Source organism: Pongo pygmaeus, chromosome 2 (assembly GCF_028885625.2).
Source record: "Pongo pygmaeus isolate AG05252 chromosome 2, NHGRI_mPonPyg2-v2.0_pri, whole genome shotgun sequence".
Lineage (NCBI taxonomy): Eukaryota > Metazoa > Chordata > Mammalia > Primates > Hominidae > Pongo > Pongo pygmaeus.
This window is the reverse complement of record NC_085930.1, coordinates 48,535,387-48,560,646: the sequence shown is the minus strand read 5'-3', so window position 1 is coordinate 48,560,646 and position 25,260 is coordinate 48,535,387. Positions and strand designations below refer to the sequence as shown.

The window sequence follows — 25,260 nt, the reverse complement described above, 5'->3', positions numbered from 1 at the left end:
GGCATTTTCACCTATATTACACTCAGGACCAGGAAGAGCACTTGTGGGCTTAATTGTATAGACACACATGGATATTATGTACTGTGTGGTAGGTAGCAGTATTTAGGTTTAGCTTTCTGGAGGATACTGACAGCCTGTTATTTAGCAGAATGTCTAGAGAAAACTTGCAGCTTTTCAGTAAGGAGGCTTGATGGTAGGTTTTTATTTTAGTTGTAGAAATAGGTTGTAAGGAGTCATCAGTATTTTCAGAGAGTTGCACAAGAACCTGACTATAATGTTATATTTGGAGTCACTGACATAGCAGGAGTTATAGACAAACCAAACTTGTTATTGAAGCATTCTGGAACTCCAAGGAATAATGTTGCTGGAAGTAGTCCAAAGCAGAACTACATTTACCAAGTTCTGCACTGCAGTGGTTAGTGCAATAGAGGTAGGTCCAAGGGTGACTCAGAGCATACCAACATTTTTTTAATCCCTTATCTCCTTATTTCCAGGAGCTTTAAAAACCCTGGGAAATCTCACAAATTCACTTGTTATCTTTACATTCAAATTCTGCAGGCCAGTTACCTCGTTTCATGGTATTTGAATGGTTTTGATTTTAAAACATACAAAATGAAAGGGCACATTACATTGATTAAAGATGGTCTTGCATGCCTTAGGATTTTGAATTTAAAATGTATTCTAAAATAAATCAGAAATTCACAATTTGGGACTGGAAAATAGAAAGTGAGGAGTAAGACCAGAAAGAATGTAAATCTCTGGAGACCTATCCAAACCTGTGTTTTTAATCTTTCTTACCCAGTCAGATAAATGAAAGTACAGAAGTCTTTAGAGTATACATAAAATTTTTGTTTTTAAACACAAATATGACATATATAATCTATTTTATGTTTTAGCAACTAAGAAGAATCAACAACTAAGTAGATTTAGGTCCGGAAGCTAGTTCTTTCTTTTTTTTTAGACGGAGTCTCGCCCTGTCACCCAGGCTGGAGTGCAATGACTCAATGGTATGATCTCTGCTCACTGCAACCTCCGCCTCCTGGGTTCAAGCGATTCTCCTGCCTCAGCCTCCAGAGTAGCTGGGATTACAGGCGCATGCCACCATACCCAGCTAATTTTTTGTATCTTTAGTAGAGATGGGGTTTCACCATATTGGCCAGGCTGGTCTCGAACTCCTGACCCCATGATCCGCGCGCCTCAGCCTCCCAAAGTGCTGGGATTACAGGCATGAGCCACAGCAACTGGCCTGGAATATAGTTCTTTATTAAATGAGTTGGCTGGTCTCTTAATTACAACAAAGATCAAAGGGCCAAGTTGCACCCACAGACAAGGGCCAAGGTGCATTTTAGGCACAAGGGCAGAGAAGCCTGTTCTTTGAGACAGAAACTGCATGTCTAGTCCTGAGTACCTTACTGACAGCTGATCCAAATAAATTTACTTCTGGGATTTATCTAATCTTACACATATTTTCAGGTGGCATAGCCCAGAGAAACCCCTTTATTAAACTTAGCCTCTTTGGCATTCTGGAACATTTCAATTCATTGATTATTAAAAACTAAACCTCTCAGGCTGAATAAGAAACTCTCAAAATGTAAGAAAGCTGACTTGGTGCAAGAGACTTAAGAAAGCATTCTGTTTATGTTGAGAGTGTTTAGTGAGACTGCTCTTTCTGTAACAATCCGTATCACCATTGAGCAAAGCCCATAATGGTTAAAGTCAAATCATGCACCTATATTTACTTTATATGACAATACCCAGTACATTAAGCCTCTGGTCAGCAGGACCTCATCAACCTGGATGATAACTTCTTTTTATTGCATTGCCATTTCATGCTGTTAAGACCATGTTGCTTTGGAAATTAGGACTTACCCATCTTAGCTTCTCTTTTGCTTTACTATATGGTATCTCCCAACTGAAAAATGGAGAAAAACATTTATTCTCCTTGTAATGTTGTCAAACTAATGCCAATGCCAAATAATCAGAAAGTGATTATTTCCTTTTCTCCACATTTAAAGGTTTTTTAAAAAAACGCATTGATTTGTTTTTATAAATAGTTTTCTATTCTGATAATAAATGTTATGCATTCTCATTATGGAAGAATTTGAAAAATATGAAACTATAAAGAAGAAAACAAAGCTCCTATGTAATCCCTCTCCTTAGAGATAACACCATTAATGCAATATAAACAAATGTTTTGTCTGAATATTTGAGCTGCCAGTGTACTATAGAATGTTCAAGTTAAAAACATAAAATGTCTTTTACTTTTCCATGCTCTCAGAAGCTGGGCATGTTTTTGTTATTCGTTCAAGATTATAGCAGAGGCAGGCCCAGGAGCTGCCCTCCTACCTGGGCCAGGGTGCTCTCCACAGTGATGTGCACACCCAAAGTGCTTTCAGGTCTAAGTCAAATATTGACTCACAAGGGATTTCCCTCATGCACCTCCAGGATCCTCAGTAAGGGTCCTCCTTTCAGATGTGGGGGCTCATATGTTCTCTCTCCAAGTTGGCACATTAATATTGTCCCTTTAATAGATGTGTTCTTTTTTAATGCAATGACAATTTAAGCATTTTTTTCAAATTCTATTCACTATAGAATATTTGATATAAGGAGTGAGGCCCAAATATTTTATTCACATTTTTCAACAAGAAATTATACCAGCATTATTTTAGTTTGGTTTCATTCATTCATTCAATGAGGAATTAACACCATCTGTCTAGGGCTGCAGTATTCTGGTACTGTCTGCTCATGCCTATGTCATTATTTACTCTGACAGAGCATCAAACTGAAGTCCATTTCTAATCACAGACAACTATAAAGAAGAAAAGCCTTTAGCGGTATTTGAAAGTAAAGTGTAGCATTCCTTGCTGGCCCAAATCTAGCTAAGGGAGGCCAACTTCCTTTTTCAAATATTGATGACATGCTAAGATTGCTTAGTTTTCTCAGCTGGTTTGATGTATTCTCTTAGTCATGAGGGCAATGGTCCACCTATTAACTAAGAAAATAGGAAGGCCGGGGGCAGTGGGTCACACCTGTAATCCCAGCTCTTTGGGAGGCCAAGGTGGGCAGATCACCTGAGGTTGGGAGTTTGAGACCAGCCTGATCAACATGGAGAAACTCCCTCTCTACTAAAAATACAAAATTAGCTAGGCATGGTGGTGTATGCCTATAATCCCAGCTACTCGGGAGGCTGAGGCAGGAGAATTGCTTGAACTTGGGAGATGGAGGTTGTGGTGGGCTGAGATCGGGCCATTGCACTCCAGCCTGGGCAAAAAGAGCGAAACTCTGTCAAAAAAAAAAAAAAAAGAAGAAGGAAAGAAGGAAAGAAAGAGAAAGAAAGAAAGAAAGAAGGAAGGAAGGAGAGAAAGAAAGAAAGAAGAAAGAAAAGAAAAAAATAGGAGGAATCTTAAGGTTGGGATTCAAATCCATTTCTCTATTTTGACTCTTTTCTTACTTCACTAGCCCCAGAATGAGTACTCTGACTCTCAGAAAACATTATTCTAGAAATATTTGACATTGAGGTTTATACAACATGAATATCATACATGGGAGAAAATCAAAAGCTCTAATAATTCAAATAGGAATCACAAGGCAAATACTTTTCTATGGCAAAAGAAAAAAATAATATTTGCGAGTACAAGCTGCTAATCCCTAAAGCCTCTGAGTGAAGAAATCTGTGAGAAAGAAATTAATAGCTTTCAAAGTGTGGCTTGAAAATTGAATTAATAAAAATTGCTCCCTTTTAAGCCACTATAATTATAAAGGTTTTATTTTTCAAAAATTTGGCCAATAAATAAATAAATAAACAAAAGTCAGAGGGCAAAATTCATAAATTTCCATGGCAGAATCTTACAAATGTTATGCCTCAGGTCCTTGGCATCAGTGAGGAAGCAGCAGCAGGTATGATCTCCTCCTCTGTTTCTTTTATTACATTTCTTAATAATTTTAACCCCGCCCCTATCTGCAATTTCCAGGAACTGGAGGATAAAATCCCTATTGAATTTGGACCTTTTCCTGTCTCACTTCTGCAAACACACACTCTTACTAACTCTGGCCCAGAATTTTTAAAGTGCCATTAATTATTCATATGTCATTTTCAAAACCTGCAGCACATCAGAGGGTTGGCCTTATAGAAAGACTTATGTCACACACATAGAGACAATGTTCACGCACATAGAGATAATGTTTTCTTTTTCAAATGGGTGCAGCAGGTTGAAAAATAAGACATTTGTGTTCAAGTAAATACCCTAGAATTAGAACAACTGTGCAAACAATATAAACTCCCCAAACTCTACATTACCTACATGTGAATGCGAATGAACTCTTATAAGTAGAGGATTAGAGAAAAGTTGTCAGAAGTCAAGATTCAACGCACTAAACGTCAATTGTTTTCCTTATGAATGTGTTGTACCCTCACTTCATCTCCCAGATAGAACTCAAAGAAAGAAAAATGCAAAAATTTTCCACACATGAAGATATGAAGATTTCCTAAGATAATGAGGGAGTTCCCAAACTATAAACTGTAGAGTTTCCAATGGAGCATCTTTCATCTTTGCAACACTCAGTTGAATTTTTTCAGGGATGTGGATGGAGGGAGGGGGAGAGAGAGAGACAGAGAAAGAGAAAAAAATCATGTCACGTAGTGAGAGATGAGAGTAAGAGATCATAGTAAAGTGTAAGAGGAAGAATAAATCTTCAAAAGAAACTTGGGTTTTTATTTGTTAAAGTTGACATTTTTATTAGTCATGAAGGTGTTTTAAAATAAAGCTGAGCCCTCCAGAAATTGTTCTACCTGTCAGGATTTGGGAAATAAGGCAAGGATCTCCTGGCCCCATGTGACTCTTCAAGTAACTGTGAATTCCCAACAATAATCTCACCTTGGGTTCAGGCACCATGGTTCTAAAAAGAAAATAGAATCTCCCCTCTCTAGAATCTTAACTGGGGTAACACTTGAGGTATTAATTGATTCATTCAGTCTCTCATTCACTTATTTATTTATGCATTCAGGTATTTGTTCAGCATATCTACTGGACCCTTCTTCTGTGCTAGAGAAATACCAAGCTGAGGATACAGTAGTGAACAAGGCAGATATATTGTCTATGCCAATAAGAGAGGTTTAATCAATGTTTTTAATGGTGCAGGCTAATGTGGCTGGGTGTAATGAATCTGAAAGTCAAAAATCAACGACAGATTAGCTTAAATAAATGTTTCAAGGCTTTGCCTTTCCTAATATTAAATCATTCCCCCATTGTCTCCTTCTACCACCTCATCAGGAGCTAAGATCTAAGCATATGATGGTAAGGTTCTCAAGAGAAAGCCTAGTACATTCTCTATACTAGAATCTCCTAGTGTTGTGTTTTGCATTGCTTCAGTCGATTTACCTTTCTCTATTATACCTTGTACCTTCACTGCCATACTTATTTGTTGAGTGTATTTGCTGAAGCAAGATTAATATTTAGTTAGAAGTTTTCCTGAAAGGCATAAAAATCACAGGTTCCAGGTTGTGTTCTAAGCATGGTGCCCTGGAAATCTCTGCAAAACTTATATCCCTGGCAATGCAGTCTGATTCACGAACGTGAGATTGCGTTTTCACTAGAAAAGTAAAAATAATTTTTAGATGTTAAATGCAAAAAAAATTCTGTCTATAACAACAAAAGTCCTCTCTTGAAGAGTAATATTTCATGCCTGGCCTGACACTGGAAAAAAAAAAAAGTGTTTCTTTCTCCCACTGTTGCCACCTCGTGGACAAAGGTGATTCATTTGGACAGCACATAGGAGCATGTCTTAGTATTACCACAAGATGGCAACACATAACCACATTTTCAAAAATGTGCTCAGAATGTTCTGCTCCTACAGAAGGTGATGGGTAGGAAATAAAAGTCCAAAATAAGCATTCTATTCTCTTTTCCTAAAGAAAAATGGAATCCCAAGTGTTAAGATCTTTAGGATTTCACAAAGAAGTTGATTTATTACAGGCATAGGGAGGAGTACTTAACATTTAACTGGCAACCTGTTTTGCTTTTTAAAGATATTTCAAGCAAATGTATATTTCATATCTGAATTTTTCTGATATTAGCTTCACAGAGTAGAATATTTGGGAATTTTTTATATGCTTCTTGTAATCAACTTTCTCTAGTTGATTCATAGGGGAGCATCTGTTTCCGAAGAGATCCACTAGAATCCATTAGAACATGTAGATTCTTACCCACACCTATGCCAGTGACAGGTTAATGCAGGCACATTGCTAGACTTTTCCTGATCCAAATGTGCCCTAATCAATCCGCTTTCCTGTCACTTTTTTTCTTTTTTTTTTTGGACAGAGTCTCACTCTGTTGCAAGGCTGGAGTGCAGTGGTGCAATCTTACTGCAACCTCCACCCCCTAGGTTCAAGCAATTCTCCTGCCTCAGCCTCCCGAGTAGCTGCGATTACAGACACGTACAACCACACCCAGATAATTTTTTGTATTTTTAGTAGAGACAGGGTTTTACCGTGTTGCTCGAACTCCTGACCTCGTGATCCGCCCACCTTGGCCTCCCAAAGTGCTGGGATTACAGGCGTGAGCCACTGAGCCCGGCCACTTTCTTTTCTTTTTTTGAGATGGAGTCTCGCTCTGTTGCCCAGGCTGGAGTGCAAGGGCCTGATCTCAGCTCACTGCAACCTCCACCTCCCGGGTTCAAGTGATTCTCCTGCCTCAGCTTCCCAAGTAGCTGGGATTACAGGCACGTGCCACCACGCTGGGCTAATTTAGTAGAGATGGGGTTTCACCATGCTGGCCAGGCTGGCCTCAAACTCCCAACCTCAGGTAATCCACCTTCCTCAGCCTCCCAAAGTGCTGGGATTACAGGCGTTAGCCGCTCCCGGCCTCCAATCACTTTTTTTGTGCTGGAATCTCCCAGTGTTTGTTCATCATATTGCTGCAGTTTTATATATATATATATATATGTAAAATATATATACATAAAATATATATATGTAAAATATATATACATAAAATATATATGTAAAATATATATACATAAAAAAAATATATATATAAATTCTTTGGACTTGTGATGCCATGACTTACTTGTTAAGATGTATTTTTCTCTCTCCACTAAAATTGCACTAATAATCCTGTCTAGTAGGATTTTTACCACAAAACTGACAACTTTCATTTATTGAGCATTTATGTGTCTGGCACCATTGTAAGTATAGTATGTTGATTCATTGATCTAATTCATAGCACAAATTTATAAGGTACATGTAAGTAAACTCATTTTAGAGATGATGAAACTGACGCAAAGAGAGGTTGAGAGAAAGCTTTCAGCAGAATCACTGGGCTTCCTACCTGTCTGGATTTCTGAACAATTGCTTGAAATCATTCCCATGAGGCCTGTGTACCAGAAACTTAGTGTTCTTTAACTGAAGATGGCCTCACTGAGGATTGAGGCCTCTTTTAGGAAAGAGCATCGCTCTGTAGCCTTAAGGGGTTCTTAAAAATTCTTACCATAATAAGCTAAGAGGCTTGATGCAAGAAAGAAGGAAAGTTGTACTTTGCAAAAGAGTCGTACCTTTCCAGCCAGTACTGAATCATTTAAATATCCCAGTGACACCTCTTGAGTCATACAGGCATTGCTTTCATAAAAACTGCCAAAGGGGTATTGTGGAATAATGGACTAGGTTCTGTCTAGAGAAGTGGGAGCCCTAAATTTCAGTCTCAGCTTTGACTCTCACTTTGCAAATGATCTCTCTGGGCCTCAGTTTCCTCATGTTTTCATGAACATATTCTCCACACTGCCTTTCAATAGTTTGTAATGCAATATGTTGATCCCAAAGAAAAGATGTCAAAGCTGGTATTATGAAAGGAAACAAGTGGCAGTATGTTTAATACACAACTTAAAACATCAGTGGTTAGATGATGAGACATATACAGAAAGTCGTCAACAGCTGGAGACCATTGTTTTATATATTAATAGAACCTGGCTTCACTTCCAGGGTGAGTGCTGGCTTCTGCATGAACTTGCAGTATGTTGCATTTGTTAAATAGAAATAACTGCAAGCGATGGGCTTCAAGGACAAAAAGACAGGTTCTGTATTCCACCAGCAGTTTGGGCTCTTCTATCTGAGCACCCGCTAAGTTGTTCCTGAGCTTCAAAGTGGTATCCTATAGAAGTTTTACATATTTGCTTCCAAAGACCTAAGAGCATTGTAGTTTACTTGATAAAGATACTTAAAAGAAAAACCAAATATTTAACCTACCTGAGCTCTTCTGACCCTGGGACTTATTTATAAATTAAACAAATATTTATTGAATATCCACTACCTGCCAAGCTCTAATCTAAGCACTAGGGATACAGTATTTGAGAAGGCACACACTGTTGCTGCCCTCGTGGAGCATATAGTCTAATGAAGAAGACAAAACTATAAATAGGCAAAAAGTATATGCATACCATGATGTCAGGTTACAGGTAAGTGCTATTTAGATCAGTAAAGCAGGGTAAAGGAATAGAGAAAATAACAGAAGATGCTATTTTTAACAAGATGATGAGAGGAGTCCTTTTCGAGTTGGTGTCATTTCAGCAGAAATCTGAATGAAGTGAGTAAGTGATCAACACAAAGATCTAAGGGAAGAATATTCCAAGCAAATGAAAAACAAGTATGAAGGTTTTAAGTTGGAATAGACTTGATCTGTTGGAAGAAGAGCAGGACGGCCAGTTGGCTTGGGTGGAATAAACCAGGGCAAAATGGTAGGACAAAGTTATGGATCAGACACATTCTATTATTCCACTAAATTGCAGTCGAGTACCTTTACATTCCGTACTCAGAGTTCTTGAACTTGTCTACGTACATACAATGTAGCATCAGGTATTTGAAGCTGCAAATCATTTTTGCCACCTCCAACTGCACAACATTTGTTCCAACCACACAAACTCTTTCCATTTGCCTTTCTTTCCATCTCTACCAATATTCTTTCCTATTAAAATGTTCTTTCCTCCTTTTCTCTTATTCTCCTTTCAGTGGAGAGTATCAGACTACCTTTGTGTTTCTTCTTAATTGATAAAGATTTTTTATTTGTTTTTGTTTTGCTTAATGTTTCTTATTTTAGAAATTGGTACCACCGTGCACTTCAAGCAAAAAGGTATGATTCTTATTTTTGGTTACCTTCCATATGTCAAAATTAAGATTTCACAGCAATATATTGTTGTCTTATATACTTGAGTTTCTGTGGAATAATTTGTGATAACAATTTCCATAACACATCTGGCACTATTTTTTCCAAATTGTGAACTTTTTCATTTACAAGAAGTTCCTGATCAAACCCATGACCATTATATTGCTCTTGACAGTAATTTATTTTTAAATCCCTGGAACAGGGCAAGTTATGCTTTGCCCTACTGCTTGTTCCTACTTTCCCTTTCTTAAGTATTCATGGTTCATTCTGACAGAGCTGCAATTTTGGAAATGCTCACTGCCCAGTGACAGGGCTCTCAGAAGAGATGCAGGGCCTATTTTACATTCACTTGTTGGCTTCATAAAACAGACCCTAAAATGCAAGTAGTTACCAACTCTGAGGTGCTGTCTTTACAAGTCCAATAAATGCTAGTCCCTAACAGTGCCTATCCCCAGACCAAAACCACAGAAGCACCTATGTGGCCAGACCCCACCCTCTTTACTTCCTGATGGTCATCTACATGATTATAATTGTCTCATATGAAGGTATCTTCCTCTCTGAGTCTCAGAGGGGTGTGACAACCAAGATCACTCTCAATTGTGGAAATCTATTCTTGTGGAACTTATGTCCCACCAGTGATCAAGAGCCACAGAGATTATGGACACGTTATTGCTTACTCCCAAGAAAGGGCCAGCACCGTGTTTATGGCCAGTGCTAGAAGGTCCTCACTGAAGGCAACAGGGAAGAGGCCGCCATGAATATATACTTGGAAACAGGATCATTTGAGGCCTTCAAGAAGGCATAAAATATTGTCCCTTTCAGCCCTTCTTTTCTCCCCAATGCTATGATTACCAATTACGTTTTAATCTTAAGTGGCTAGTATTATATGTGATGCATTATGGCTTTGATATGTGGTTGAGAAAATAAAGCATAGCATTTTTTTTTTTTATTTCAAAGACAATATAAACTGCCAGTGTCACCAGAAGTTCTATGTATTGGACTAAAATTTCTAAAAAATGTATGCCAAAATACTTGCTGCTGTGTTGATGAAAAAGATGCAATGATTCTGACTTTAATGTGAAAGTATTACCAAAATCTCACTTTATAGAGAGTAGAGAAAATGCATAAAGAGCTAAAGAAAATGTAGGAAAAGCTCACATTCAATTGATTTTAAGACCCATTACTCAAAGAAAACATCAATACAGTAGTTCCCCCTTATCCGCAGGGGATATGACCCCAGGACCCCAGTGGATGCCTGAAACTGCAGATAGTACAGAACCCTACCTATATACACTATGTTTTTTCGAATACATACGTATGATGAAGTTTAATTTATAAATTAGGCCCAGTAAGAGATTAACTACAATAATAATAAAACAATTCTAACAAAATACTGTAATAAAAGTTATGTGAATGTTATTTCTCTCTTTCTCTCTCTCTCTGAACATCTTATTGTATTGTATGTGCCTCAGGTAAGTGAAACGGCAGAAAACAAAGCCACTGATAAGGGGGGACTACCGTATTTCCCCTCCTCTAATTTGCTCCAGCCTGAGCTTTAATCCCCAGTTCATTCACCCCGAGGAAGCTGTACTGGCAGAAAATGGACAGCAGGTGGCGCCAAAGTCAATTTTATCAGGCTTCATTTTAAATATGTCTTCCCAGGATACGAACATGTCTTAGTCGGCTGGGCTAGATGATACGGGAAGCAGATTCTTAGGAGATTGTGTAGATTACTGTTCTCCTTTGTTAAACAAGTGTTTTACAAATTGTTTAGAATTTTGTTCTATTTTCAGTCACTCAATCAGCCCTTAATAATTCTAAGAGAATTCAAACTCTAACTCCTCTGGCTTTTTTTCTCGTATGGCTGAACTACGAACTGGAATAAAATTATGATTTATCTTGATTTCTTAGTGGCTGAAAGGAATACCCAAGCATCACTGAAAGCATAATTGACAACCCCTTTGAATGAATTTAGTCCTAAATCCAAGAAATGGGCTCTTAGGAGGAGCAACAGAAAACCACTGACCAGATTTGAATTACAAAGTGTCGCTAATAATACGCTAAAACAGGTGTTGAAAAATCACCTGGTCCTTTACTTGAGATTTTACTGAAAGACAAATCAATTGGCTCCAGATCCTGAATCAAATTTATAGTCTAGAGACTTGCCAAAAAAATTCTCATATCCCTCAGTTTCAGAATGTTTTATCAATCTTGCCCTTAATCACAAATTCTCTTTCATTGTTATGGGAAAATGCAGTCCAGCATTCACCTGGACACAGAATCTAACTTATTCCACCTTGGGGTTGAGAACCTTGACCTGGCATGTTGACTTATGATTTGCAGTCCTGCTGCAGCTGAATTTTGTTCCTTGAGTCAACATTAAAAGCCTTGACCCATTTCACAAATCAATGCCTTTGATTCAGGTTGGTATTTCATCTCTTTCTGTAATCCAAACTTCTGCATTTGGATTAGTAATAATACAATTTACTGAATGTTTACCAGATACCACATACATCAGTGGGTGTGCACATATATAACACATATATAAAATGTGGTTGGATACTAAAATATGATTTTTGTCTCTTATATGAAAAAGACATAGCAAAATTTGAATTGTGGTTCTATTTGCCCATCTATTCTTAAGGCTAATTTATGTTTGCAGACTCTTGCTTTCATTTTATCTGTCAGTATATGAAAGCACTTGCTGAGCTTGGCCATCTGGTGTGGGAAATAAGATTTATCATTTGCATTTCCACAAATAAGCAGAAATTTCATAACTCTGAAGTAAAACATAATTAATGATTTTGCTGATTATTCTTCCCTGAAATAGCCATTAACTGAAGTAGTCTCCTATGCAGTCACATATATCTATAATTGCATACACACTTGTGATGATTTCCCAACTACCACCCATTTACCCTTGTATTTTTAAGCCTATTTATTTACTCTCAAACCCAATTATGAAAAGAGTAAGTCATGTAAGTACACTAAATAGCTATATGAGAGCACTTAATAAATAATAATTGATAGAGATGAAGATATCTTTAACTGATGCACAAAATAAGTTTCAAATATACTTATACATCACTTAATGACTGGGATACATTCTGAGAAATGCATTATTATGTGACTTCATTCTTGTGAACATCATAGAATATACTTACACCAACCTTGATAATATAGCTTACTACACATCTAGTGTATATGGTATAGCCTATTCCCAGGCTAAAAACCTGTCAGCATGTTACTATAGAGAATACTATGGGCAATGGTAAGTATTTGTGTATATGAACTTATCTAGACAGCAAAGGTATGGTAAAAATACAGTGCTATAACTTTATAGGACCTCCTTTGTATACATGGTTCATCTTTGACTGAAATGTAATGTAGCATATGACTGTATATAATAATATTATGATGGTTAAAATTAAAGATTATTAACAGTTATAATGAGATTCCTCATTATAACATAGAATAGCATGTGAAAATAACAGCTAATCGTGAATTATTTGTAAAAGATCAATAATATGTGTGTGTATCATGTGCCTATATGAGTAAGTATATAACATATACTTTGTATGTATGTGTATGTATACATGTATTATCAAGAATGTTATATGCGAACATGTTTATCTAGGTTCATATATTCTGCAATATATTTTTCAATAATGGAATTTTGGCTTTCTCAAATACTTACCACTGTCAAATAAAATGATAAGACTAGTCTTAACCTTCCCAAGATATCACTCAGCTCCAGGATGTCTACAAGATAATCTAGCCTGTCCTTGCACTAAAAATGAGATTAAGGAAATCAGCAGAATTGGACCCTTTCTGAAAACCTTTTGTTTTACACTATCTCTGGTGCAAACACAAGTATTGTTTGCCTAACCCTCTATGGCTTTAATTTTTGTGTAGTTTTTCTCTGTTTTGAAAACCTCATCAATACACAAATACAACAAAACATGCCAAGGAGCTCTTGCCATCTAGTGTACATAGAAAGACTAAAAGGTTAGGAAAGTAACATTCTTACCAGCCCAGAAGCCCTGGGGGAAGTTGCCACTAAGAGAGCTTGAAGGTCCCAAAAGTCCAAAAAGGGTGGGAGTAGGAGACATAGAAGTGGATTAGGAAAGGCCTTGAGCTGACTTAAGACACTTGAATTTAAGCACCTGGTCAACAATTACTAATTGGGTGCTTTCGTGCAAGATACAGAATCTCATTGAACCTTAATTCCTCATGAAATGCATGAACCTGAAGGTGGCTATGGTGTCTTTTGTTAATATGATCCTACAACAATTCAGAAAATTAGATAATTAATTTATTGAATCTTTATTCTGTGTTTCCATAGATTTCCACATAATACAGCTCATTTTATACTGTATGCTGATCAAAGTTTGTATATGTTCATATTTTTATATTAGGTGATGTTTTTAATATTCTCAAGAAGGTATTCTAGCCAAAACTCTCCTATCAAAAATCTTCTTTGCAATGATAGTAGTTGTCTCCTTGTTTTTGTTTGTGCTGACCATTTTAATCAAACCCAAGTTTAATTTGCTGAATGTTGACAGGAGACTTACAGGCACCCCTTTACTGTGTAGTACTGACAGGCAAAGACTCTGGAGCCAGATACCTGGGTAAAAACCCCAGCTCCTCTGCTTACAAGTTGTGTAAACTTGTACAGTGCATCTAATCTCCCTGTGCCTCGATCATTTCACTGTAAAACAGGTTTCATCATAGTATCTACCTTATAGCATGGTTGTGTGCTTATATTTATGAGGCAGCTGTGACAAAATCGTGTAGTAAGTGCTGTATAATTGTTTGTGGTTTTGTTTTTATTGTCGTTGTTGCTTTTATTATTTACATAAAGCATAGATTAGGAGACCACAGAATTTGGCATTTTTCCCTGTTATCCTATCTCCAATTGGGTATGTTTGTAAACAGTTTTGGAAAAATTCACATACCAGGGGATGCTTCCATCATACCTGCAAATCATCATAGTTTTACACACACGCACATACACACTCACACATAATCCATCTTCATATGCACTCTCAAAATTTTTAAGTGACTGACAATTACAGTCACACCAGTTTCTCTTTTGAACATCATTGTTTAAGTATGTAGTCTTAAATCCAAAAGTCCCTGTAGTGAAAAATACTATTTTTTCACTTTAATGGAATATGAGCAGAACTATACAAAAGCAGAAAATGGAACAAGCAAGGCAGAGATGATAAGCTCTTCTGCCAGACCACTGATTTCCTCCTCCCCAATCCTCTCTTTTATGAACACATAAGCCCCTTCTCCAGCTTCCTATCCATCCTATTTCCCCTCTCAGACCCACACCCACATCCCCCAAATTGTGTCTATATTGGGAAAAGTAAGGTGGCAACAGGAAACACGGATTGCCATTCCAGGTTAATCTGGGTGAGTTCAAATCTCAGTTCTGCTCATGGTTTGGACCTGCCTCTCAACCTCTCTAGGTGTGTTTGTTTATTTTTGTTGTTATCGTCTTTGTTTTTGTTTTTGATTTTTAAAGTGACAAATGAAGAGTTTGGAGGAGTTGATCCTTTGCTGCCTCTTAAGATTTTAAGATGTATTGACTTATTTTCTCCCTTGCCAAGGTACCATCTAGCCATAAGCATTACTTTAAAACAGTTCCCCTCCCCATTAGCAAATAAGTAATTACTGCCTCTCCCTCAGGACAGAGGGAGGCGTGGATTGGTTCCATGCTTTACTGGTGGAGATGCCGTGATGAATTGGCCAGAAGACCCTTGTCTGACTGCTGAAGGACCCTCACCAATGCTTGGAACCTTAATGAGTGCTGGCCCCAGAGGGCCACTTCGGGCAGGGCCAACAGGAGGAGGCTGGGTGAACAGGAGCCTGCTGTACCATCAGACGCATTAGTAATAGCCAGTGTAAGGACTTATCTGGCAAGAGCATTTTGTATTTAGAAGTGTTTCAGGCAATGATGCCCCTTAGGATACTTGTAGCCCAAGGAGGAGAAGGATTTAGAAAGGTTTTGAGCCCTTCTTGGGCTGCACGTAAGTGCAGTAACTTTGAGATGCTAGTACCCGGCCAGATCTTATCTCTGATACCATCAGCAGTCAGCTATAACATACAGTGGGCCCATGTAACTCATTCTCTTTTTCTCTCTCCTCTTTTGCTCTACAGGACCTGGGTCGGTGAGAGGAATAAATGGATCCATCAGTCTGGCCGTACCACTGTGGCTGCTGGCAGCATCTCTGCTCTGCCTTCTCAGCAAATGTTAATAGAATAAAAATTTAAAAATAATTTAAAAAACACACAAAAATGCGTCACACAGAATACAGAGAGAGAGAGAGAGACAGAGAGAGAGAGAGAGAGAGATGGGGGAGACCGTTTATTTCACAACTTTGTGTGTTTATACATGAAGGGGGAAATAAGAAAATGAAGAAGAAAATACAACATTTAAAACAATTTTACAGTCCATCATTAAAAATTTATGTATCATTCAGGATGGAGAAGGTTCTGCTGGGATATGTTTATATCTACTAAGCAAATGTATGCTGTGTAAAGACTACATCACACTAAGGACATCCAGATGCTATAAAAATAAGAGAAGAACCAGATGGATATTAAGCCCCCAACACACACTTTATCCTTCCTTCCTTCATCTTTTTTCATCTGTGGGGAAAAAAATAAGGTCTTGCCTTTGGTGTTTATATTTCCATAACCTTTTAATTCTATTTTTCATTTGAGCTGACTTGTAGCCACTTCAGACTATCAATGGAATCTTACGTTGAGCCTTTCTCTGGCTTTCCTTCCTCCACTATCTCTCCAACTTTAGAGATCATCCCCTCTCCCTCCAGTGCGTTCTATCTCCCCCACACCCAACCTAGATACTCCCTTTTTACCCACCTTTCCTCCCTCACCTCTCCTCACCCCCACCCCCTCCCCAGAGCACTAGTCATGCCGCAAATGCTAGGAAGTGCCATTTTAATTTTCTCCGCTGTGCGTGTGTGCTCAAGTCTTTCGCTCTCATGTGGGTGTACATGTGTGTGAGCGTGTGTGTGTCTCTCTCTAAAGCATGCCAAGGGAATGGTCCATGTGTACATAGACTCATTGTGCTGTAGATACTGTCCTGCATTGTAATTGTGAGATGCGGCTGTAACAAGTTGCTGGGGGAGATGGCGGGGAAAGAGGCAAGGAGCAGAGTCCTCCCCCCGTCCATGGCTGTCACATGGCATCAGTGTGTATTCAAACCAAGCTGTGCCCCTTCCAAGGGCAGGACCCCATATTCCTCCTAGTCCCATCATCAGAACCGAGTGGGGAGTCACTCAGAATATCACTGTAAATGAAAGTGCCTACTATCGATGGGGTAAGCAAACAGTATAAGGAATTATGACGTGGATGAGGTGACCTAGGAGAGAAAATTTCAGATTTTACTCTCATTTCATGAGTCAGAGGGATTCATATATTTCTGGCATTTAACAGGGTGGGCCCTGCTCCACTGTGAAAATGAGCAGCATGTGTTGAGTAAATCCCCAGAAACAGGAAGGTCTCCAAGTGTCAACTCCCAGTGGAAGAATGATGAACCACTTGGAGATCCTAAGCAGCCCTGTTTTACCTCCTCCCTAATCTTCAAATAACATTTGTCCCATGAATTCCCCTGAGCAGAGATTGTTTCCTATTTCAGATAAAATACAGTGAAAGTGAGCAAGGCAGAAAAAGTCAACAGATGCCCAGGCTCCTACCGTATTCTGGAGATACTGTCAGAGCTCTAATACAGAGCATTGGCCATAATGAAAAGCAGTTCACTCCTTGTGCTCCTCTGCAGATGTTTTTCCCAGTGTTCTAGGTTAATGTTTTATTTGGTTGCCTGCATAATCCCTGTTCTGTTTCACTGATGGTGTTTGCAGCACCACTGTTCATGGTGGTCCACTGTTATCCTATGCCAGGGTGCTAAGAATTGCATGATATTCATCTTCCCTGCTCCATTTAAATTTACATCTATAAGAGTCATCTTGACATTAACACTGAAATGTGATCTAGGTCCTTAACCAAAATTGCTGGGCAACTTGTAATAAATTTAGACAGAAAATTTATGAGTACCACAAAGCTTGGTGTTACCACATCGCCAGAAGGATTTCTTAGGAAATGTCTTGCAGAGAGAGCTGGCTCTCTGCATGTAGATATCTTTGTCAGAAAACCAACCCTTGCTCTCATTTACACAGTAGTAAGCATTGAAAGTGGTTCAGTTCATGAGAGGACAGAGAATTATTTTGAGATTATATTTGAATGTAATCTTGCAGAGCCAAATATGGTACGTCATTAAGTTGGAACCTTGTAAATAGCTGTTCCATGATATAAAATAAGAAACTTTGTAACTGGAAAAAAAGAAAGGAAAGAAGGAGGGAAGGAAGGAAGGAAGGAAGGAGAAAGGAAAGGAAAGGAAGGAAGGAGGGAGAAAGATCTAAGTAGCATTGTTAATTTCTTCTAAGTGATTATATTGTTTGTTTTAGAAGCTTATCACAGCCTTCTTTCATGATTTTGCAGTTTAGACTTGAAACAAGGGAAAATTCAGCTTGGGGATGGTTAAGAGTGTTTATAGCAGATTCTGACATAGGGGAGAAAACAAATTCTCATCCAAGAAGGTAGCTAGTAAAATATAGGGAAGGTGAGCCATATTCCTATGCAGCATCAGTTTATTGACAATCAGGTATTTCTCTTAACAGTTTGGTCTTCTTAACTCAAGAATAAAGGGTATCATCTTTAATAATAAGCATTCCCCCAAAATTGAAGAGGCAGTCACACACTTAAGTGTGTGGCTTTAGAAAAGTGCATGCTAATTTAAAGATATACAGGAAGAGAAAAGTAGAAGGAGTTAAGTTGGATGTTGTTAGAAGTTGGATGTTAGTATTAGCTTCAGGAACAGATCCCCATGGCATGTCACAGGCCTTAATTATATACCTGGCTTTCTTATTGTCTCCACTTTATCATGAGGACAAGGTCTTAGTTTCATGGGAGGAACTTCTCCATTGAAATAAATGTCTGCCATGTCAGCACCATTTGTTCCCTTGGTTTTAATATAATGGACCATATATTAAACATAATTAAACATATGTTTAAATGTGGTGTTTGCCTATGTCTCTAGCAGGATCTGGGAATTGTAAAAATTTGCTTCTGGCTCCTGTTTCAGAGAAAACATTGTCCCCAGAAATCTCATAGGATTGAAAGTGTTCCCTAAGCAGTGTGAACAATGGAGGAAAATATAGTTTAGAGAAAGCTCAGGGAAAGGTAGGGCCAGAGGACTGACACCAAGAAATCATTGAATCTCAACATAAGACTTCTTGGAATTTAGTTAATCATATTGGAATAAATTCCTTCAAGAATCTTGTCCCTTGGTAATCAAAGTTTGAAACCCTGCACTGAAAAGCACCAACTGGTTGGAAATAATATACTGAGAGGAGTGAAATTCATCAATTAATCTGAGTGGCTAATATATTTAATATCCTTTGTATACAAAGTAAAACTCCACCATTCGTAAAACGAAATCCTTAGACCCAACTTTCAGTTAACAAAAACAGAAATGACTTTGACCCAGGGTGCTTCCTGAAGAATGAGAACTATCCAGGGCTTTACAACTGCAGAATTGTAATTATGCTCTGTGCAATTGTTGAGCAAAGGTTTTGTCTTGTTGGATAAAAAGTCTTGCTTGTTTTGAGACATGAAATCCCCATGTCTTAAAAGAACTAAGGCTTATAGAAAAGCAGATGGGTTTTCTTTCAGGAAGGACTGCCCCATTGACCTTTGCCTTCTCTTCCAAGTCAGACAGACTTCTCGCTTGCCATGGGCATTTTTTTACTACATAGTCAGACTACTGGGGCTACTCATAGAGACCTTGTAAAAGTACTCGTGATTTTCACGTTCTTGGAGGACCAAACAAAAATCTGTTTCTCCTCCAAAAATGGACTTACCTCCTTTGCACACAAAAGCTAAACTCCTCAGCATGAAATTGTTTGAGTTATTACTTTACCAAGTTGTGAGCTTCTTGAATCCTCCAGAGTCGCAGATTCCATCCCTGAGTTGGTTGTGGTTTCACTGTTTCTATTGGCTATTCTCCCTGAATTTTTCATTTTGTTCTTTGCAGGGCTCGAATTATTTGTGGAAAACAATAATATATATGTGTGTGTATTTTTTATCTTTATAGATGCTATATTTACAATAATGTATGTATTATAAGACAAATTAAGAATAATGTTTTGAACTTAAAAGGAAGAAAAGTACTGAATTTGGTTGTTTAGAAAAAAAATCTATGCTCATGTAGAAAGACATAGAGCCCCACTTTTTCCATTTTGTAATTATTTACCAAAAACAAATTTGCTTATAGACTATGTTTAATGGGATTAACCATGTCCTCATTTTTCTTTTTATCCTCATAAACTTTTAGCCTGCATTTAGTCTTGGTTACCGATATCATTTTTTAAGAGAAATGTAAGTACAATGCTATATCTGACCTACATAAACTATTAATATTTTGAAGACAAATGTGAAACATACCACAAATATGGTGAGATAAGACCCTGAATTAAGAAACAAAAATGCAGTTTAAGAAGCCTCCTCCTTGCTTAAATGTTTAGAATATTTCTTCTCCAAAGACTGCATTTGCCTCAGTGATGTAAATTTTCCGTCATGGTTGGCATAATATCTGTAAACATCTCACTAAATGCAAAATGGAGTTTACATTTATGTGCATACTAGCAGAAAAGAAGTAAACTATTCTCATTTGCATGTAGCTATGCTGTTCAAATGTCGCCAACCAAAACTTAGGAAAGAATTTGTTTTCACCTAGAATGTACATCTCACTTTTCTCTTGGCAAGGAAGCTGGTGTTAACATTGGGTTTAGGTTTAACATTTACACCAGCGAAAATGTTTATGAATATTATGGAAAACTTATTTTAAACCTTGATTTCTTTTGAGCACATTTACATGCTGCGTGCTGATTAATAAATTAGGCACCAATCATGTGTAAATCAATGTAAATCACTAGTTTATGTACATAATATAAACTATGTAAACTTCATTTTTCATGCAGTGCCCAACTACTGCTAAACCTATGATTCTTAAGGAAAAAAAAAAATCAAATAAAAATAAATAAAAACCAAAACGTTTCACAGTTCAGAATGGGAAGAATTACGACTAAAGCTCCAAATACAAGGTTGCCTTAGCCAAAGGAAGCAGACCCACAGGAACAGTTCAAGGTTTATATCCTGCTCAAGTCACCTCTTTGGTCTTTCAGGATCTAAGTGGAGATTGTCCCAACTGTTGCTGTAGTTGTCTCACCTGACCCCAAAGCAAGGGAAAGAGAGAGGGAAAGGTTTTAAGGGCTACATGTCTGCTGTATCCACTCCCAGCTATCTTCTTTTTACTCATTTCTCACCATCTAAGATGTCTTATTTAAATAGCTCCAAGGAAGTGACCTAAACCTTGATGAGCAAAATATTACTCAGTTTTTATTTTCCATTCAACAAAAGCAGTGGGAAAGCTTGCCATCTGGATTCTAAGAAATTGTGCAATATAAAAAATGTTATATCCTTGAGAAATGTCTTGCTGAGTCACCCTAGAAATAACTACCTTTTCTTTATCTGGTAGCCTAATGTTTCCATACATTTATCCTGAATATTGCAAGTGAGGGACTGAATCATTTTTAACTGGGAGTTATCTTTCTCAGGCATGTTCTCTTGGAGTCTTTTTGAAGTGCCTGACGCATGTAACAGGATGACATATATATCATTCCTACAATATGAACAACTGTTACATAAAAAATTATCAAGGAGATGATTTCAGGAAACAAGTGAGCTTTCTGCAAAGACTTATAAAAATTTTAGATCAAATTAACTTCAGGCTTTAAATGCACTAATCTACCTAAGAAAAAAAAAAAAAAAAAAAACAACAGGAAGGAGTTTTAAGGGCTCATGTGCCTGTTGTATCAACTTCCAAGTGTCTTCTTGGTACTGCTTCCTCATCATCTAAGACAAACTGACAACTTTAAAGTGAGGTAGAAGGTGTATTGAATTGGGAGTCAGGAGAATTGGGTTCTAACCCCAAGTTCGGCCACAAATAAAGCTGTGAGACATTGGCAAGTCATTTAACCTTTCTGAGTCTTGGTTTTCTCATCCTGAAAGTGAGGGAATCGGTTGACATCTCTAAAATCTCTTTCAACTCTAACCTTTATTCTAAATAAAAATTTAATATTCACTTAGCGCTGTGCCCAGCACTGTTTGTAAACAGCAGCTGTTTGTTATCTCTAGTTTGGTCTCTGTATTCTCATCACTTCTCAGAACTATCATTCTACCGTCTTCATTTCTAAACCCAAAACTGCTAGAATACAGGGACTCTGGACTCGGTCTGTAAATTTCTTCTGATCAAAACTTTATAGCAGTGTAGAGAAGGGACACATTCAAATTACACTAAGGACATTGACATAGCTGGGGTTGTTTCCTTGTTTATAATATAAAACCTAAATGTGGAACTATATTCTAATAATCTTTCATAGGAAGGAAAATAGCCAGACTGGGTATTATGCATGTAACAAATGAGGACATTGTGCATAAGAAAGGAAACATTAGTTTTCTCTCATCCTGGGCCAAGTATCTCATTACAGTAAATGTGTGTCCTTGGAAACTTTTTGCTTGTGCTGATGGCGGTAAGCATGGGGTCCCAGGCAGGTTCAAAGGCTGATCTGTAAGAAATGGGCAAGACAATACATTTTGTTTTGGAAGGAATTTCTCATGGGATAAGTTTCCTAAAGCTTGAATTATAGGCTATGAAATACAGCAAATAGATGGAGAGAAAACAAGTATTGTTTTCAAAAAGTACAAGTCAATTCTATTTAAAGAAGACAAGCTGAAAATAAAACAAAAATAAACACAATTTAAGAGGTTACAGAGTTGAAGACAGTATGAATTGTTGTGAAGGCCAAAATCAAATGTGAAAATTAGATTCTCTGAGAAGAGGGTAAGCAGAAAGGATGATTTCTCAAGCAATTAATAAGGAATTATTTTCTTGTGCCATGTTCTGGATGCATTGAGCACAGATCCTCTTGTCCTAAGATGTCCTAGAAGCTCAGGTTAGCATCTATCCAAAGTTGTCCTTTGATTTTATTGTCTGAAAGAACAGAAGGCATCGGAGGTTCCAGTCACTGAAGAGTAGGGTTTGTTCATCACTTCCCAGCAATCACATCACTTTGTGTAGGTAAGGATATATGATGTGCTTAGATTACTTATGAAGCTCTCTCTAAGTGGGAGAATGACCTGTCCATGGGACAACTCCCCGTTTTCATGGTCATTTCAGAAGTACCTCTTTTTGGGCAGTGCTCCTGGATCTACATCTACAGCCACATTCTTCTCTGCACAAGCCCTCTCTATGTAAAGCCAGGCACAAGTACAAATATGCTTCTTGCAAGTGAAGAAAACCCATGGAAGTCCTAGCTTCATGGCACGCTGCAGCAATCCCAAGCTACCAGGAGCCTCTTTTGAACCCACTTCCCTAAGTCTTTGCTCTTCACCAGAGAATGGAAATTGTTCGTCCTGGTGAACTGTGGCCAAGTTCTGCTCCCTAAGTATTTACTTGGAGTGGGGAGGTTAAAGGGAAGAAATTCAGGGGGAGAGAAGCAAAGGAGAACACTTCCAACTCCCTCCCCCATCTCCCAATGCTCCCACCTTCCTTATCACTGCTCTACTGAAGGGTGTGTAAATCCTGCTCTTGGTTAGAATTCTCCTTATTAACAGTGTTATATACATATAAATATATATATAAATATATTCCTTTTTTCAGCCCTGTAGACATGAACTGATCTTCCCTTGAAGATACAAACACATGGCCATTTTTTGTTTGGGATTTTTTGTTATTCGAGGTTTTTCATTTTTGTTTATTGGGTGGATTTTTTTCCCTGGGTACTAGCTCTGTGAAGGAAATAAAAAGCGCAATGTGTGTAAAAAAAAAAAAAAAAAAAAAAAATTAAAATGAAAAAAAGCTTTTTTTCTTTTCTTTTTAAATGTATTTAAATTCTGTTTCTCTCTTCTGTTACTTTACACGTATGAATGCTCTGCTCTTCTGTGATCTTAAAACAAATGAAATAAATGTGAAAAGGAGATGTGTCTTCATTGACCTGAGTCAGTGATCTTGTGGTTGACTGCACTGCTTCTTGGAGGTTTTCATGAATAAAATAGAAAATGAAGCCAATGATATGAATATCATGTAAGGGAAGAGCAGAAATAATACTGAAAAATCACTTGAAACAGTTCTAACAATGCCTCGTCTGTCACAGAAAGGAATGTGGTATTTACAAGAATTTTCTTCACCTAAGCAAAGAAATTCTGTGAACGTGGTTTTTTTTTTTTTTTTCTTTTTCTTTTTTTCCCTTAAGGGACAGAAAGAAATAAGTATAAATTACCACTGAAATGCTATAAATAAAGCATTAAGACACTTATGATTGTTAGACTTGAGTGTGACCTTGGGTTATGATACCAAAAACATTAGAAAATATGCTCTTTCTTTAAAGTCTCCATAGTAGTGGTTATCTTTAAGGGTTAGTTTTAATGAGATGCTACCTCATAGCAGTAGAAGGAACTAAGGTACCTTCTACAGCCACCTATTATTTCTACTTAAAAAAATGCAGTTTGTTTTCTATTACTGCTGAGAGCTATTATCTTCATGAAATATTTCCTGAATCTCTATAGAAGCCCTATTGCATTACACAGGATACATAGAAAGAAAATGAGAAATAAGCAATCTATAGTCCAAAGAGGTGAAGTTGGCTAATCATACATCAGGAGTGACTGGGAGCATCTGAAGTTCTACTCTTAGGAGTCAAATTGGCTTTGAAACACCTCCATGAGAATTAATCCCAAGTTAGGTGGCTGGGGGATGGAATGAAGGAATGAGCACTCATGATGGGCTTCAATAATGGGAAAAGGATCTCAAACAGAACCAAAATTCCTAGACCCCTCTGGCTCAAAGAAACAGATTACGGGCCAATCTCTCCACATTCTGAATTTTATTAAAAAAAAACTCTGGCCTGTAATCCCAGCACTTTGGGAGGCTGAGGCAGGCGGATCGCGAGGTCAGGAGATCGAGACCATCCTGGCTAACACGCTGAAACTCCGTCTCCACTAAAAATACAAAAAATTAGCCGGGAGTGGTGGCAGGCACCTGTAGTCCCAGCTACTTGGGAGGCTGAGGCAGGAGAATGGCGTGAACCGGGGAGGCGGAGCTCGCAGTGAGCCGAGATCGTGCCACTGCACTCCAGCCTGGGCAACAGAGCGAGACTCCGTCTCAAAAAAAAAAAAAAAAAGCAAACAAACTCTGAAAATGTTCTTCTGCAATGAGTTTTTCAAACTCAAGGTTAAAGACACAGTCTCACTTCAAAGACTATTTCACTTCAAACACCAGCTGCAAGGTTAGGGTTCTCAAACCACTCTCATTTCTGATCATTTCAAATCCAGGGTTCTTACTACCCTTTAGGTTCAATAATTTGCTAGAATGACTCACAGTACTCAGGGAATTATACTTAGGATTTCAGTCTTATTATAGCAAAGAACATAAATCAGAATCGGTCAAAGGGAGAGACACATAGGGTAAGGTCTGAGAGAGTCCCTAGTGTGGGGGAGTTTCTATTGTCCTCTTCCTGTGGACTGAAGAAGTACTAACCTTCTAGCACATTGATATGTGACAACAAACAAAGTATCACCAACCAGGCATCTAGATTTTTTGTTTTTGTTTCTAGATTTCATTACCTAGGCATGACTGATTGAATGTCTACGCCCCCTCCCCTGCCCAGAGGTCAGGCTGATATCATGGGATTCAATGCTTCAATACTGAATTACACGGGTGGTATTTCTAATACGTGCAGCCACCGTCCTGAGTCATCAAGTTAGTATGAACTATCTAGAGACCCACATGAATCATTTTATTCATGTTATTTATATATTTTTTAGACAGAGTCTTGCTCTGTCGCCAGGCTGGAGTGCAGTGGTGTGATCTCAGCTCACTGCAACCTCCACCTCCCAGGTTCAAGCGATTCCCCTGCCTCAGCCTCCCAAGTAGCAGGGATTACAGGCACACACCACCACC

The 25,260-nt window shown here is 38.0% G+C and overlaps 1 protein-coding gene across 2 annotated transcripts in view; it reads left to right on the top strand.

Moving 5' to 3' along the window:
• LSAMP (limbic system associated membrane protein) overlaps positions 1-23,308 on the top strand; it is a 651,156-nt gene extending 627,848 nt beyond the window's left edge. Inside the window, exons 8-9 of one of the 2 annotated variants that reach the window (XM_054481230.2) lie at positions 9,084-9,116; positions 15,318-23,308. In XM_054481230.2, the coding sequence (XP_054337205.1) occupies positions 9,084-9,116; positions 15,318-15,415 (131 nt within the window). In that variant the 3' untranslated portion in view covers positions 15,416-23,308. The remainder of the gene's footprint in view (positions 1-9,083; positions 9,117-15,317) is intronic. The other variant, XM_054481231.2, reaches the window with a different exon arrangement.
• Positions 23,309-25,260: the final 1,952 nt, after the last annotated feature.